The sequence below is a fragment of the Pelophylax lessonae genome, assembly GCF_965119305.1.
Source record: "Pelophylax lessonae genome assembly, chromosome: 2".
Classification (NCBI taxonomy): Eukaryota; Metazoa; Chordata; class Amphibia; order Anura; family Ranidae; genus Pelophylax; species Pelophylax lessonae.
In genome coordinates this window covers 209,616,160-209,634,111 of record NC_138769.1, presented here as the reverse complement: position 1 = coordinate 209,634,111, position 17,952 = coordinate 209,616,160, and the positions used below count along the sequence as shown (strand labels likewise).

Genomic DNA, 17,952 nt, shown 5'->3' with positions numbered 1-17,952 from the left:
TCCTTCTGGTCGAAAACTTGCAAATCACAATACGAACTCTGTGGGAGTTCAGCTGGATTCTAAATTTTCATAAGTCTGCTCTGGATCTGTCCAGCTGGACTATCTGGGCCTGGACTCGGCCTTAGCCAGAGTGCTCCTTCCTTAGGATAAACTCCAGAAGTTCCAAGCTGCAATTCGTCTCCTGCTGTCCAACAAATGGTCATCCCTCCGGACTTGCATGCGGGTGCTGGGTCTGTTATTGTCTACCTTTTGAGGCGGTTCCGTTTCCACAGTTCCATACGAGGTCCCTGCAAAGGGAAATTCTGAACAAATGGGACAAAACTCCAGTCTCTGGACAATCGGATCCGGCGCGGAGTCGGTGCGCGAAGAAGTCGCTGATATAGTGGCTTCGTTCGCCAGCGCCTAGGCTGGGAAATTCCTTCCTCCTACTGTATTGGACAGTGGTCACCACGGATGCCAGCCTGTCCGACTGGGGATGCATCCTCAGCAAACATTCTGCTCAGGGGATCCGGACACTGGAAGAGTCCAGACTTCAGATCAAGGTCTTGGAACTCAGAGTGATCAGACTGTGTCTGGATCATTGGACAGTTCGTCTTAAGGGTTATCCAGTGCGCATTCAATCGGACAATGCCACGGCCCTGGTTTATGTCAATCACCAAGGGGGCACAAGAAGTGTCCTGGCGGCTTTGGAGGTAGGAGTCATTCTAAGGTGGGCAGAACGGTTCATTCTAGCCCTCTCCGCCGTACACATTACCGAGGTGGAAAATTGGCAGGCGGATTACCTCAGTCGGCAGGCGTTGGACCGCGGAGATTGGTCCCTTCATCTGGAGATGTTTCATCATATGTGTCTCTGGTGGGGCACCCCAGAGGTGCATCTGTTGGCGTCTCAGCTCAACAGAAAGGTGCAGAGGTTTGTGGCTCGGTCAAGGTATCCTCTGGCGCACGCCACAGATGTGCTGGTGGCCCCGTGTGGTCAATATTGTCTGATTTTATGCCTTTCCTCCTCTCAAGCTTCTGCCAAGACTTATACGTAGGATTGAGGCAGAAGGGATTCTAGTCATCTTAGTGGCTCCGGTCTAGCCTCGCCAGGCTTGATATGCCGATCTGGTGCAGCTAGTCGACAATGTTCCTTGGCAGCCTCCTCTCAGGGAGGATCTGTTGTCCTAAGGACCAATCTTCCATCCTTCTTTACAGTCGCTGGCTTTGACAGCTTGGCTGTTGAATGCCAGGTGCTGAAGGATAGGGGTTTATCTGGGTCTGTGATTCCTACACTCCGGACAGCTAGGAAATCTACCACTAGGAAGATCTATCATCGTACGTGGAAGATGTACATTGCATGGTGTTAGTCTCTTGGGGTTCTTGCGGCTCAGATCTTGACCTTCCTTCGACGGGGGGTTGAACAGAAATTTGGCTAAACACTCCTTGGTGCGTACCTTTTCTTCAGGGTGTCTGACATTTGGTTCCTTCAGTGCGGGCTCCATTGTCGCCTTGGGGTCTTCATTTGCTGCTTTCAGCTCTACAGAAGCCTCCCTTTGAAAATATTCGGGATAGTCCTCTGCTTACCAGTCCCAGAAGGTGGCCTTTTTAGTGGCTATCCCCTCTGCGTGTAGGGTGTCGGAACTGGCGGCGTTATCCTATCGTTCACCTTACCTGGTGATTCACAGGGATAAGGTGGTTCTTTGCCTCTGTCTGTCGTTCCTTCCAAAGGTTGTCTCTGATTTTCATTTGAATGAGGTCCAGGCAATTGGGGTGTGCCTGGCAGCTACGGAGTCTTTCAGGAAGTCAGACTCTCTTTGTGCTCACGGATGGACCTCAAAGGGTTGTCCGCTTCCTCTGCGACCATTTCCAGATGGATCAGACAGACGGTTCGTGCCTATTCCTCCAGTGGTCAAGTTCCTCCATTCCCTGTCAAGGTGCACTCTTCTAAGGCTAATAAAGGAACTAGCGCGCAGGATATGTAGTAGGCCTTTAACCAATAGGGGTACACTATCAGAGATGCAGCCACTAAACCATAGCAATGCTATGTAAGTAATAATTAAGGATTGAAAAAAGCGCGATATCTGTAATATGTACTCCTATTTAACTATAAATTCTGATTCAAAAACTTAGTAGTGATGGTTATTAAATATTGAAGTACTAGACTTGTATTGTGGAGTGTTTAAAACTCATGTGAACTGATCAAAAAAGTGCTAGTGCTGAAAATGTGCTGAATTGAGGTGCAATAAATATATAAATAGCAACAATTAAGTTGTATAATGATACTAGTACATATGTAATATTATGTGTTTGTGCTTATCTACAAATAATCAAACTTCCTCCAACAACAAAGTGCAGGTGCAATAAATATTGAAAGAAAAAAAAAAAAAAAAGTGCTCATGTAGTGCAATAATTTACATAAATATTATCAAATATCCGCAATCAATTATAGAATATCCAGTAAATATGTAAAGAATAGAAAATTAATAAAATAAAGTTCATATTGCAATCCTCCAGTGACAAAGTGCAAGCAGTGCTAGTCATCAAATCATAAAGTGTTTGCAGCGTTTAGAGGTGAGGATCCTTCCACCACTGTGCTCAATGATTCTGTTTAGGTAAAGCTCACCAGATATTCTGCTGGTCAGATCATGAACCAGCAAACAAGCATAAACTGCAATCAATATCAGCCTGGAATCCTCTCTCCTTTTCTGTTACTCAATCACCCCAGAATAGATATTAATTAATGATGGGCCACATTAGGGAATATAGAAAGGGATACCACACATAGCGTAAGGCTGCATTCACACTTGAGCGTAGTGTTTTCGCGTGTTTTTTTACCGCGATTTTCAGGCGTTTTTGGAGGCAGGCATTGACCTTCCCTGTCAGCTCAGCGCGACTGTGTGTGAATGAGAACTGACCTGACACCGGGCGGGGGGAGCAGCCGCTAATAGCTGTAACTATGTGAGCCTTCACTTCCCTGTCAGGCATCTCCGCTGACAGGGAAGTGAAGTGCTCACATAGTTATAGTTATTAGCGGACGCTCCCCCCCCGCCCGGTGTCAGGTCAGTTCTCATTCACACACAGTCCCGCTGAGCTGACAGGGAAGGATCACATAGTTATATCTATAGCGGCCGCTCGCCCTGCCCTCCCGCCCGGTGTGTCACTTCATTCATACACAGATCGTAGTAGTGACATCACCGGGAGGCGGGCCGCTGACCAGAGGTGGGACTTTTGAATGGACACCCGAGGAGGGACGCTGAGCCAGAGGGGGGGGGGGGGTGTACTGCCGAGGGGGACGCTGAGGTAGTGGGGGGGGGGGGATGGGGGAGAGCTGAGGCAGCTTACCAATGTTATTTGTATTATGAAGCATGAGGGGTTAATGTATTGTCACTGCAGGTCACTGATGCATTAGTGACCGACCAGTGGCAGTTAATTAACCCCTTTGTGCTGCATTAGTGCAACCAGTATCAGTGTTAACACTGGTTGCACTGATACTGGTTGCACAAAGGGGTTAATTAACTGCCACTGGTCGGTCACTAATAGATGAGTGACCAGCAGTGGCAATACATTAACCCCCTCATGCTGCATAATAGAAATACCATTGGTAATTAAAGCGGAGTTCCAGCCATTGACTCACCTGTCCAACGGTCCAGCGATGCGGCCGCCCGAAGCCTCGATCCTCTCCCTCGGCGCCGGCATCACTGCTGTGGGCACCCGGCTGTGATAGTTTACGGCTTCACAGCCGGGTACCCACTGCGCATGCGCGAGTCGCGCTGCGCGTTGTGATTGGCCGGCAATCTTCTGGGACCTCTGACGTGTCCCAGAAGATTGCAGGCAGGGAGGGGGAGAGGAGAACTTCCGTTCTTGGCGCCGCGGCGCTCCGAGCGGAAGTGGGAGCGGGTGCCTGTCAAAACTAGGTACCCGCTCCCCCCCCAAAAAAAATGACATGCCAAATGTGGCATGTCAGGGGGTCAGGACTCCCTAAAGCGGAAGTTCCACTTTTGGGTGGAACTCCGCTTTAAATTGACCTCTTGCCAACCCATCACAGTACATATACTGTGACAGGGTGGCAGCGACAGGTGTACGTCGCTGCCTGTTTTTGGTGTATGCCCCTGTTCTATCCATTTTAAATTTTTTGGGGGGAAAAAGTCATTTTTGGTTTCGGTTTTCGCCCCTGAATTTTCATTTCGGTGCATTCCTACTAATAATAATTTACGTATGTGTTTTGAAGTGGTGTTGGAAACCCCTGTGAGAGTAACACTGAAGTTGCTTTTGAGATTTGATTTTCTTCTGAAATAAAACTTGGCTATCAATCCCTGAAAGGTATTTCCTGGCTTGTTTGAACTTGCTGGAAAACACTAAACTTGAGTAAAACCCTCACAAATATCACAATAGACATATGAATGTTTTTTGTATGTTATTCAGGGGTTAAATATTTTTAGCAGTGATCTAAAGTTGAAAGCCATCAGCTGCTTAGTTGGGTATTGTGTCTACTCTTACAATCCTGAACACCCCTAGAGTGACAGTAATAGGCTTTGTCCTGTTTTTTCCAAAGCCGTTGTCTGATTTTATTTTTTTCTTGTTACTCGTCTTTCCTCCTTCACTAAAAGGATTTGATTGCTTCAGATAACGTCCCATCAGCTCATATTAGATCTGTGTGTTTTGTTGAAATGAATTGCAGTAAAAATAGAAAATGAATAACAATTGGAAGTTACAGTATGATGTGTTGCCACATTAGCCAAATCATTTTTAGCTTTTGGATAGATTGCGTTAATCATTTTCTGTGCCTGTCCAGCTTGTAACCAAGCATAAAATATTTTTAGCAGGTAGGTATTATTTTCCATAATTCTTAGCCTGTAAAATTCCTGACTTTTTGTTTTTTCTTTATTAATGCAGCATGGATGGAGCTGATTTATGCTTTGAAATTGTAAAGCGAGCTGATGCCGGCTTTGTATACAGTGAAGCTGTTGCCAGGTATGTAGCTACCAAGATTGTTTAAATGTTCATACTAGCACACTCCTTGGGTACTTTCCTTACGTTTGTTTATTAGTTAGGCCCCATTCACACCTCTGCGCTTTATTTTTTGGTACAAATTTAAAGACCTCCAAGTTTGACATTTGAAAGTTTTGGCCCGTACACACGGTCCGAAAATCGGGCGAAAAATAACGCTTGTGAAAAGATCGGACGATAATCTGATCGTTAGTACACAGCTTACGAGAGGCGATCACGACAGTTCGCCCGAAATTATCCGGTCGTGCAAGCATAAAAATTTTGATCGTATTATAACACATCGTACGATAATCGTATTATCAGTATGTTGTTCGTCCGAAAAAAATGGTGAGCAGTAGACAGCGCATGAGCAGTAGACATCATTTCCCCTCACACGCTACAGCGTGGTTACGCATACCGGAAGCTTTTGAATCATCGTCCGAGAAAATTCGTATCGTAAGTAACCTCTCCCGTTTGCGAATATAATTGAGAGTTCCTAGCAACCAAAAAAAAAAAAATGGACGGAACGTCGTCCGATTTTCGGATCGTGTGTACTGGGCATTAGTCACATGGATGAAAATAAAGATTTTTTGCTTGGCTTAAAGGAGAAGTTCACATTTCATAACATGCGTCCCACCCATATTCAGGGTGTAACATGTTATAATTGGATTGGCCTCTGTGACCCGGCTGCGTCACTCATTCACAGTCCTCTATGAATAGAAAACGACATGGTCCAGCAGTCCTTGCGGCTGTTTGCTTGTAGTTTTCAATGAATTTCTACCGTGCTGTGAGCACTGTCGTTTCATTGAGTCTTCCTGTCAGAATTGATCTGCTTCCTCATACGAGGTACAAGCAAGCCAATACACGGACTGGTCTGCAGGAGACCTGCATGGCACCAGCGATCTGCAATGCTTTACAGGCTCCTGCTACAAAAAAATATTGAATGTACGCTTTTTTTGCCTGCAAAAATGCATTTATTATTTTATTTTTTTTAAAGGTAACCTATCCTTTAAAGCTTTATGAATTGAGCCTGTCTCCTGATGGGTACATAAGTGTATAGCACATGAATTCTATATTTTTTTTTATTTCAATCTTTTTTTTTTTTTTTGATGTTTTAGCAAATCAAAGATCAGTAAGTCAAATACAGACAAAATCTCCTCTCAGATACGAAAACAATAGGGCACGTTTGTCGCCCACAACAACACACCTGTGCATTTTGATGTGTAGTTTGTGACGCATAAAAATGCATGTGTCATGAAAATTTATACATTGATTCTAATGTGGCCATGACTATCTGCGCACTGCTTTGTAAAATAAGGCATGTCTGACTTTTTTTTTTTCCATGCATTTACCTGCATTTTTTGGCTCATTGAAACCAATAAAAAAAAAAAATACATGTAAAATATGCATCAAAGAACATAAAACTCATAGAGAAATGCATGGCAGTGAATGGGGTCTAAAAGTGAATTTAAAACAAAATGACCGCATTGGCATAAACATCACAAATACATTGACCAGATCGAAAGATAAACCTAAAACCATGTCCAAATTAATGTTGAGGCTTTCTGTGTGTGTGTGTGTGTGTGTTTTTTTTTTTTTTTTTTGTTTTGTTGTGTTGTGTTTTTTTAAGTGGATTTGTACTTTGCCCATAGTAGTCAATATTTCAGGTTCACTTTATGTCAGTAGTAATAAGCATGTTCTTCTGCTGACAAAATCATGAGAAACCCCTGTGTAAGTTTCAGCATTCTAAGAACATGGAAACTTACACAGGGCTATTTTGAATTTCTGCGGTGTTTCTCTTGTAGTTCACTTTTATAACCATATGTACTTACCACTGATGATAAAATCACTCCATTCTTTAATGGCCACCACCTCTTGTAGTTGGCTATGCTATTAAGGCAGCTGTTGCACAGGTGGACCATCAAGATCTCCTGGGGGGTCACTGAGAATCTCTTTGGTGCAGGTGATTACTTACTGGTTCTGTGCCTCTCTGGTCTATGCAGCCCATTGCTGTTTGATATTTCAAAGTTGAAAGGTCTTCACTTGCAGTGAATGACTGACTTTCTAAAAGGTGGCACCCTAAAGTGCTTATAGTCATCATTGTGGTAGATAGAGATCAGGTGGTGCAGATCAGCAGCATACAGGACAGGATTTCTAACCGGTCTGATTCTTTACTAACAGTTGTTGGTTTTTTTAATAACAAACAAGTTATATTTACATGCTGTGTGCAATAGTTTTGCACAGAGCAGCATTGATCCCTCCTTGGATCCCCAGTTGCCCCTCCTGGCTCCAACTCTTCTCGGTGTGCCATCATAGGAATCAGCTTTCTCAGCTTTGTGGTACACTTGTGTGCTCGATCCCGAGCCGCACTATCTGCATCCATTGGCACAGACACTGCAGCTCTGCCCTGCTCCCTTGTCGCAGGATTGGATTGACTGCAGCAAGAGCCAATGGCTCCCACTGCTGCTATCAGTCTGCCCTGTGAGAAGAGAGCGAGCCGCTGCTCTCGAGCACAGTGCTGGATCGAGAATGGATTTAAGTATGGGGGGGAGCTGCACGCACAAGGGCTTTTTACCTTAATGTAGAGGATGCGCGCTCTACCTTTACAACCATAAGACTTTTATCTAGTTTAGATAGAAACTGTTAGATTGTACAACTGTCACCTTGCATCTACAGGTACTTTTAAACTTTTTACTTTGGAGTTCAATCTTTTAAATTACATTTTCAGTTAGTCGAAGATCAGCAATTCAAGTACAAACAAAATATCTGAGATACAAAAAAGGCACATGAGACATCCATACCAAGAATAGTTATGTAAAATAATCACCAGTAAAAGTACAATGTGTGATCAAGTTTTACCAGACAGAAATTCTCCTTATCATAGAGAATTCTGGTGAATTTGTAAGCTCCCACAATCAATAATCATATTATTGAAAATAGTGGAAGTTTTGCTTCCATGTGTGGGCTCGAATGGTCACAGTTGGCATCAGTTTCAAAGATCTAAAAGAAAAAAAAAAAAGGGGGAGGGGAGCCTTTTAGGCCTATTCTAAAAATCTGAAAGCATAACCTAACCAACGAGTAAAGAGAAGAAGATGGAAAGTGTTGGCAAGGAACATAAATAATAAATATAAAAATAATAAAATAAATGGACAGATATTTTATTCATGGATCCCATGTATTGTCAAATTATTGTGGTTGTGGAGGGTGCAGGTAAGTTTAGGGTTAACCATAATCCAGTTAAGCTTGCATTTGAAGCAGTCAAGCGCTGTCACATGCTGCTTCCAATGTTTTACAATAGTTATCCTGGCCCCTAAAGTAATCTACAGGATCAGTTGTTTAAAGTTCTTTGGGACCTCAAGAGGTAATTTTTTTAAAAAAATAAATCTAGTTTGGGAGATCTAGGAATATGTACCTAACGGATGAGATTAAAAATTTGGATCCAAAATATTTTAAGAGGCATTGCCACCAAATATGATACATGGTCCCAAGTTGGCGACAGTGCCTATAACAGGCTGGTAAAGCTGACAAGTACATTTCTCTATCATCCATCGACAGACGCAGCCTCTTTTCCATGAGCTGAGTGGGTTTTTCTCCTCCTATCAGGAGTAGTCTGGGCAGGAAAATTTGAATACACACGCCCAGGGGGCTGTTCCTCCAGGCATAAATCCCCACTGCACAACCCAGCACATCAGTTTGTTTTCTGCCTAAAGATGGAGTAGACCTAGGTTTCTTTGAAATAAACTATTATGAGAAGTGGAGTGTCTGCGGCAAATAACTGATCGATTTAGAGCCTCAGGGTCGCTCGCAGGACTTATTCCTTAGACCTAGGTTTCCTGCTGGGACTCCAGGCTCAGTTTTTTTTTATTCTTTTCAGAATATTTTCTTTTTTTTTCTCTTTACTCACCTGCTAGCTTGTGTTCAGGGAAGAATTTCCTTGTGATCTATGAGAAACAATGCCGGCTGGGGCTTCGTACTGGATAATCTAGATCCTTATGGTCCCCCCCCCCCAGTCTGGCCTACGAGTGTGAGCAGGTTATAGCTCTGACCCAGGCCTAGCCACGACGGTGACCTCTTGTACAGAGGGGGACGAGCCTGCGAGCGGATACCTCGCAACGACCTGGAACGCCCTTAGTCGCAGTGTACCCCTTGGCTGGCAGCACCCCCACTTCGGGTGGGAGGCAGTCTGCCCTGAGTGTAGCCCACCCGGTCCATGGTATGGTGAGGAACTGTGCCCCCCTCTCCCCTGCTGGCCTTGGGGTGATTTGTGCCTCCCAAGAGATCTCCCCCTGGTTTGCCTGGTCTGTGTGTCCTTCCCTGTCCCTGCGTGGACTGTGTGTCTTGAGTGCTCTGGCACTCCAGGGGGGTTGTGTGTAAAATGGTACCTTGGGCTTGCTGGTCCCTGTTGTGGGTCCTGATCCTGAGGCCTTCATGTGTCAGTCCCTAGTGGCATGGTGCGCCATCTTAGGTGTGGGCAATAATAAAATTTCCTCATAGGCTTGTATGGGGCAGCCCTTTTCCCTGCAGCTTCCTATTGTTTTGTTTGGGCATCCATCTTTGTGTAGCCCTAGTGCTATACTCGGAAGTGTGTCCTAACATCACTTCCTGTGTGGTAATTTCCTGCTTCTGAGCTGAGGTCACTTCCTTCCTTTTCTCTCCATGCTGTGGAAGATTCAGGAGGCCGTGTGTCTGAAGTGGTACAGTATTGGGCATTTCCTCGCACTTTCTGCTATCAGTTTGGTTTAAAGGGGTTTCCTGCAGACCGCTGCGATCAGTGGTGGATACCGCGATTGCCGTCCTTAAAGCTACAGTACTCCATTTTTGCAATTTGCACTATGGAGTCCAAAACTGGAATATCCCCCTCAGACCCACCCTGTGCAACTCCCGGACAGTCCGGATTGCAGTCGCAGGCCGTGATTTCAGCTGCCCTGGAAAGCCTGGCGACTGAAGTTGATTTATTAATGAATCTGTGGAGGTATCCTATGATTCAGAGGCTGATGTCGTTGCTCCGGATACTCCCCTTCCTGAGGAGTCGCTGTCTTCACAGTCAGAGGGTGAAGAGGACCTGTCTTCAGCTGCAGCGGGGAAATGCACTTTAGTGGAAGCCCTGATTATGTCAGTGCGGGATACTTGAATACTAAAATTGGCTGACGTTTGGCTCCCAGAAGTCTCCGAATACTGACTGGGTTTTCCCTTGTCCCGACACTTTTCACGATATTGTGAATGTCCAATGGCGGCGTGTTAAGCATGTGTTAGTGGTGCCAAATCGCTTTAAACACCGGTATTCTTTTGCTGAAAAGGTTTCCAACTGTTTGACAGTGCCACCTAAAGTGGGCCATTCTGTTTCCAGATTAAACAAATCTACCCTTGTGCCTGTGGAGGATTCCCTGTTTTTTACGGATCCTGTGGGCAGGCGGGTGGAATCCCCTTTCCCGCCATCTTCACGTGCTGGCAGGTTCCATTTTGAAACCGGTTTTTGTGTCTGTGTTAGTCTCACAGACGGTGACGGAATAGATTAGGGGTTTGCGGGAGCTTTGGAACCTGAGACTGTTCCGCTGGAACTGTTGGACCAGGTTATCCAGGCTCTGGTGTTCCTGTGTGATGTGGCTCCCCTGGTGGCCAGGGTCTTGGCCATGGGCATTGTTTTAAGATGCATGGTCTGGTTGAAGAGCTGGTCGGCTGACAAAGCTTCAAAAAAAGCCTTAGCTGATCTCCCCTTTCTGGGAGGCAGGTTGTTTGGCGACTCATTGGATGAGTTGATCAAGGGCCTGACTGGCAGGAAGAGTACTCTTCTTTCTCAATCCTTCAAGAGTAAGACACCCTGTCCTAAGCGGGGTCCCTCCTTTTCTGCTCATAAACTGTTTTTTCGTGCCTCCAGGGCGCAAGAAAAAGGTAAGCCGTTCAGAACTTCTGGAGATGCTAAGAAACCCTGGGCCAAGTCCAAGGCCGGTCAGTCCGGTGTTGCACACAAGTCCTCTTCCGCATTAAGGGTGGCGCCCTCACCCGTCTTAGGGGTAGTTGGATGTCTGCGCTTATTTCAGGAACCCTTCATTCAGGAAAATTGGATTAGTGAACTGGTTTGTTCTGAGTACATGATCGAATTCTGCTCCTGGCCAGGGGACAGGTTTTTTCAGTGAAATCTTCACCTGTCTCCAGAGCGTTTGAAGGATCTGCTGGAGGCTGTGCTAGATCTCCTGGCTCAAGGGGTGATTGTGCCGGTTCCCCAAAAGGAACCCTCTCAAGGTTTCTATTCAAACCTGTTCACTGTGCCCAGATAGGAGGGCAAGGTGCGTCCAATCCTGGACCTCAAGGCTGTGAACCGCTTTGTGCGGGTGCAGTAATTTCGAATGGAGTCCATTCGGTCAGTGGTGGCGTCTTTGAATCAGGGATTTTCTGGCTTCCATCGATCTCAGATGCGTAGCTCCACGTCCCCATATTTGAAAGCCAGGAAGTCGACATCTAGAAAGATCTATCATCGTACGTGGAAATCGTACATTTCTTGGTGTGATTTGCTGCAACTGCACCCTCGCTTTTTTTTCTATAGCTAGGGTTTTGGCCTTTTTACAAAAAGGGGTTGAGCAGCGCTTGGCATTGGGTACTATCAAGAGCCAAGTGTCGGCCTTGGGTATTTACTTCCAATGTCCATTGGCTACTCAGTTTGATTCGCACCTTCGTTTAGGGGGTGCGTCATCTGGCCCCTCCGAGGAGATCCCCGTTTCCGCCATGGGATCTTAATCTGGTTTTGTCTGTTCTTCAAAAGCCTCCTTTTGAGAATATTAGGGAGATTTTTCTGCTTTTTGTCGCATAAGGTTGCCTTCCTAGTGGCTATCACTTCTGCCCGCAGAGTCTCTGAGTTGGCGGCGATGTCCTGTCGTTTGCCTTTTGTGGTCCACAGGGATAAAGTGGTCCTCTGACCTAATCCGTTCTTTCTTTCTAAGGTGGTGTCGGATTTTCACCTGAATGAAGACACTGTGTTGCCTTCCTTATGTCCTAAGCTTAAACATCACAAGGAAGTTGCCTTGCACTCTCTGGATGTGGTTTGGCCGATAAGGGTTTATCTGACGGTTACTGAGTCCTTTAGGAAGTGGGACTCTCTCTTTGTCCTTCCGGACGGGCCTCGCAAAGGTTTGGCTGCTTCCGCTTGCGACCATTTCGAGATGGATCAGGCAGAAAGTTGTTCCGGCTTATTGTATCAAGGGTCCGGTTCCTCCTTTCCCTGTGAAGGCGCATATTACTAGAGCAATGAGTGCCTCTTGGGGGTTTTCTCCATCAGGCCTCTGTTGTACAAGTTTGTAAGGCAGCGACCTTTACCAATTTTACAAGGTGGATTTGTTGGCATCTTCGGATGCCTCTTTTGCCCGCAAGGTTTTGCAGGCTACTGTTTCATAAGAGAATGTTTGTTTGTTTTTTTCTTCTCTTCGGGGTCTTTTGTCCGGGTGAGCTCCATGTTGCCCAGTTGGCTACGTTTAGCCTCCTTTTGGAGTTGACGTCATTGTCTGGTTGCCTTTTCCCACCCCTCATGCCTATACTGCTTTGGGACGTTCCCCTCAGCTCATGGCGATGAGGCTGTGTCTGTCGATGGACGATAGAGAAAATACGTTTTTTTGTAAGATCTTACCGTAAAATCTTTTTCTCTGATGTCCATCGACTGACGCAGCACCCGCCCCTCTGTTTGGGGTTGGTTCTGTTGTCTTCACTGCTTTTGAACTAATCTGATGTGCTGGGTTGTGCAGTGGGGTGGGGGTTTATGCCTGGAGGGGCAGCCCCCTGGGCATGTGTATTCAAATTCTTCCTGCCTTCACTACTGATGGGAGGAGCATAAACCCACTCCGCTCATGGAGATGAGGCTGCATCTGTTGATGGACATCGTAGAAAAAGATTTTACGGTAAGATCTTACAAAAATCTTATTTTTTGCAATCCTTGTTGGCACCAGGTACCATCTCAATAAGGTTTCATAAATCGGATTCTATCAAAAAATGTATTAATATTTTGGATAGGACTTTAGCAATTTCCTACCATTCGGTTAATTCAAGGGAGATGTTCATGTCTTTTTCCCTAAAGAGTCATACAGGGGAGTCTGCAATTTGGGTCTGTCAGTGAGGTTTATAAAATAGATATGTTTTATATATACACATACGTCCTTTGTCAGGTCTCCAGACTGACATGATAATTCAAAGGTTGTAAGCACCAGAGGTCCCACAAGCAATTTAAAGTAGAACTATAAACAAAACTTTTTTTTGTTCATTTTGGATAGAGCAAGAAAGGGTTATAACCCCTGTCAGATTTTATTTCGCTATTTGTGTCCCATTGGGGAGATTTCCCTTCACTTCCTGTCCCATAGCCAAACAGAAAGTAAGAGGAAATCCCTGTAAATCAAGGAAATTCATTGGGGACCCCCAGGTCACCAGAACTAGTGTACCCATTGGAAGATTTCCCCTCTATTACTTTTCTTGGTACAACCCAAAATTTCTCTTGGGCTCCTTTCACACTATCCGTCCGTCGGACAGATTCCGTTTTTCTCAGCGGGGGATCGAGCCGCCGATCCCCCGCTGAGCAGCAGGAGGACAGCTGTGTCTCCGTGCTGTGTGCGGAGACACAGCTGTCAGTTCCCCATGCATCTCTATGGGGGAAATCGGATGGGAACGGACCGTCGGTCCGTTCTCATCCGATCAGCTGGACGGATGAAAAATAGGGTTTCCATCCGTCCAGATTTGACGGATCGGGTCGGATGTCCGTGGACATGTCTCCGCTGCCATCCGATGCCCCATAGGAATGCATGGGGGGGACGCATCAGATACGCCAAAAAAACAGACAGGCGGATCTGACATCCGTCTGTGTGAAAGGGGCCTTACTTTCACTTTTAATGACAATAGAAAACAGGACCCGTTGACCGGGTGATAACTGGCAGGTGTTCTAATCCCTTTCTACTCTATCCAAAGCTAAAAATAAAGTTTTGCTTTTAGTTATGCTTAAAGTTTACATTGGACAAAAGACGTAATTTGATCAGGGCTTAAACAACTAATCGTTCGACAACTAATAGATTATGAAAGTAGTTGTCTACTATTTTCATAATCGATTAGTTGGTTAGCCGATTAGTTGGCCTGCATACAGAATGCATTATTTGTTTACATTTCAAGAAATACAGTGAAGCACACATACAGCTCAGTACACCGTCCATGCATGTCAGTAAGTGCCTGAGAACTTGTGAATGTGTAAGGAGCAATGCCTCATGGGACATGTAGTCCTGGACAGGAAGTGAGTGGTTCTAAAGGCAGAAGTTTACTATACTATACTTTGCAGCCTGTGATTTGGGGCACTCTGAAGGAAGGAGGAGCCAGAAGCACTAAGGGGAGGGAGGCTGCTCTGTGCAAAACCATGACACAGAGCAGGTAAGTATAACATGATTGTAATTAAAAAAAAAAAAAAACACTTTATACACACTGTGCCAGGAAGATCAGCATCTGAACCCAGAGAAGGTAGAGGCTGATAGATTAAATGTAATTGTAATTCCTTATATTGCCTCCAAAGTAATCTTTAACCAGTAAATTATGCATTATATTTAAAATGACCATATCCATGAAAAAAAGTCTCAGCTTTTAGTACTACTTTAATATAAAAGATTTATATCTCCCTTCCACCTTTTCATATAGCTTCATGTCTGACTCGTTAAAATGCCCATATATCCTACTTCTGAGTGTATTTATCACTCTATCAGTATATAATCCGTATCAATGAACCCCTTTATAGTAGCAATTATCTGCTCTTTTTGTACCATAAAGGGCTAATTGTGTTTGTTTATTTTTTTTTAACCCCATTATGACAGGTGGTACAAAAAAAAGTATGCTGCTGCTACTAAACGGCTGGTTCACACCTATACGTTTTTGGTGCTTTTTGCAGAAACGCACTACATTCCATTTCGCATGGTATCCTATGGGACACGTTCACATCTATGCTTTTTTTCAGTCGCTCCTTATTTGGAAAGGTTCAAGGACTTTTGTGAAAAATATTGTTATTTTTTCAAAATTGTCGCTCATTTTTTTGTTTATAGCGTAAAAAATAAAAATCGCACAGGTGATCAAATACCACCAAAAGAAAGCTCTGTTTGTGGGGAAAAAAGGACGTCAATTTCATTTGGGTACAGCGTCGCACGACTGCGCAATTGTCTGTTAAAGTCACGCAGTGCCGAATCACAAAACAGGGTCTGGGCTTTGAGCAGCCAAATCCTCCGGGGCTTAAGTGGTTAATCAAAACAATAATAGGCCAACTAATCGATTATGAAAATAAACCGTTAGTTGCAGCCCTAAATTTGATTACACAAAAATTTTTAGTTGAGGGCATTCACAATTTCTCGCGATAGTGTTGCAATAACTACAGTTTATGGCCATCAAGGACGTCTCCTAGTAGTTAAACTTTTTACTTTAAGTGCAGTTAGTTTTGGTTAAACACACATACCTTTGACCTAAATGGGGATCACCCCTTTGTAACATTTTGTTTTAGCAATAAAATGCCAAATTTGGGTCAATCTGTGACCTTCTATAATGTTACACCTGTTTTCAGTGTGTAACATGTTACTGATGCAGCAGCCCCCCGCACCCCCCGAGTTTGTTTACCTTTTGGGGACCCTTCATAATGGCCAAAGCAGGTGTGCTGAGCTACAAACTCAAGCGTAGAGCGCTCAACACCAGGGTGGAAACATAAAGAAAAGACATTAGTTAGATTTACCCTTTAACGTGTAATTATCCACTCATATCAAATAAATTGTGCGTTTTTATATTCTTTTGATTTTTTACAGTCATTACATGCGGCAAATACTGGAAGCTCTCCGCTACTGTCATGATAACAACATCATTCACAGAGATGTAAAGGTAAGAGCTAAAGCATTTCAATATTGATACATTTTGTTCAAGTTATCTGCAGATGCCCTCAATACATTTTAGGCCTGGAGATTATTTAACCCCACAAGAATGTATATTTTTTTAAAGTAATGACTCTGGAGAATAAAATGGTGGTAGTTGCATGATATTAGCGCACAAGTTCATCAAATGCAAAATTTCTGTAAAAAAGTTTAATTTCAGTGGCCAGAAACACAATATTTTACCCAATTTCTGATAAAGACAAAGTTGTGACAAATGGATTCTGAACATGTCAAGCTTTAAATTTGCAAAAGCCCATGAAATGGCGACAAACCTCTGTATCTAAAATGGTCTATTGACGATACTTTAAAGGATGAGTTCACCTTTTGTAACATGTTACATATGCACCAGCCCTGGCACACGGTGCCGGAGATTTTCCCCCTGCTCGCTGTTACAATCTACAAAAGACGCTGCCATGCGAGGCCCCAACCGCCGGGCCACATCATCCAATTTACAGTGTTATATGAATGGGAAAACTACAAGTCCTGAAAGCCTTTGTGGCTGTCAGCTTGTACAGTAGTTCAATGAACTGTCAAAGCTATGTTGAGCACTGTGGTCATTTACTGAGCTTCTTGTCAGAGTGTAACTGTCTGCCTGTATCGTGTGATACGGCAAACAACTACACAAGACAAGTCTGCAGGACTGTGGTATTACACCCTCGATCTGCTGATTGTGGGGGCAATGCTTTACAGGTCCCTAACAAGAAAAATAAAATAAAGCATACTTTTTTTACCTGCAAAACGTAACCTTTAAAAATCTTTACAGGTTATCATTTTTGAGTTGGCCATGAATTATGGCCTCACCTCACTTGTGATGCAATCGTTGGTATTGCACATAGGCGCACCCTACTGCATGGGTATATAGTGTGTGTTCTTATGTGGGGGGGAACTTAGAATATAATTTTATTTATATGTTACTTTTTTTGCTAACTTTTATGTAATTGCACATTTTAATGACAGGTTCTCTTAACTAAGACGCTTGATGTCCCCAAATGCAGCTACTGGAGCATAGATTGTGCTCCCTAGATGCTTCCCTGGCCACATCAGCTGGGGAATGACAGCGCTGAATCTGGAATTGAAGTAATACACATCCACTGTTCCACGTGCCAATACCCAACCCAGCATGCTACTTCCTTTCTTGCAAGTAGGACAGCAAGCCCAGGATATATGCCTCGGGTGAGGGGTTGGTAGCTTCGGTGGGGTTTTTAAGTGATCAAACGGCTTTACAGCTGCTAAAATCCCTTCTACCTGAATGTAAACGGTCAGCTTAAGCGCTGAGAACAGCAGACACACCAGCAAGGCATCTGGTAGAGAACCAGGAGTAGCGTTCCAGCATTTAGCCATTTACTCAGAGATGAGGAGGACCAGGTCTATTTGGAGATGGTCCCATAGCAGAGGGCTGTAATAATTCATTGCCCCTTTTTAAACATTAACAATTACATGAAAAAATTCACTGCAAATCATATGTAATGCATGTTAATGTGTGTCATTAATGACTGCTCAATGGCACAATTTCTTTAGCTGTACTATCAAATGTTGTATAGCTCTCGGCAGTAATTTCTAGATGTACCTTTAGGAAACATACATTACATCTACCTTTTTGTTTTTACTGGAATTTTCAGCACCCTGAAAAAGCCTCAAAGCAGTGTCTTATTTTAATGTTACACATTGCATAAAATTCTATCTATTATATAAATGGCATTTGCATTTTTTTTTCACTCTTATAGAATGTATAAAAAAGATGGGCTTGCAACTTTATTAGTCAAAAAAAAAAGTAAACTGTGGCTTCCTCAGGCTTTGGAATATGTAACATCCTGTGTCTAACCAATAAAATGTGGTTAACTTGAGGAAAATGCGTAATTTAACTAAGTAAAAAGAGAATTAAAAAGTGTCTGTTCCCAAATCGTTACATTTTGGATAGCTAGACGTTTAGAAAGAGTTCCACCTATTGTCCCCAGCACAGCCTTTTTCCCGAAACAGGGAGGGAATTATCCAAAAGCAGAACAGACAAAAGTCAATTTTGTTTTTTTTGTGGGGGTTGAGAGAATGCTAATAAAAAAACACTTGTCAGTTTTTC

At 44.0% G+C, this 17,952-nt stretch overlaps 1 protein-coding gene across 12 annotated transcripts in view; it reads left to right on the top strand.

Annotated features, from left to right (window-relative positions):
• The window catches only part of CASK (calcium/calmodulin dependent serine protein kinase), a 651,701-nt gene that overhangs the window by 193,621 nt on the left and 440,128 nt on the right, over window positions 1–17,952 (top strand). For all 12 annotated transcript variants that reach the window (XM_082246666.1, XM_082246669.1, XM_082246671.1 and 9 more), the window contains exons 4-5: window positions 4,873–4,950; window positions 15,756–15,828. In XM_082246666.1, the coding sequence (XP_082102792.1) occupies window positions 4,873–4,950; window positions 15,756–15,828 (151 nt within the window). The remainder of the gene's footprint in view (window positions 1–4,872; window positions 4,951–15,755; window positions 15,829–17,952) is intronic.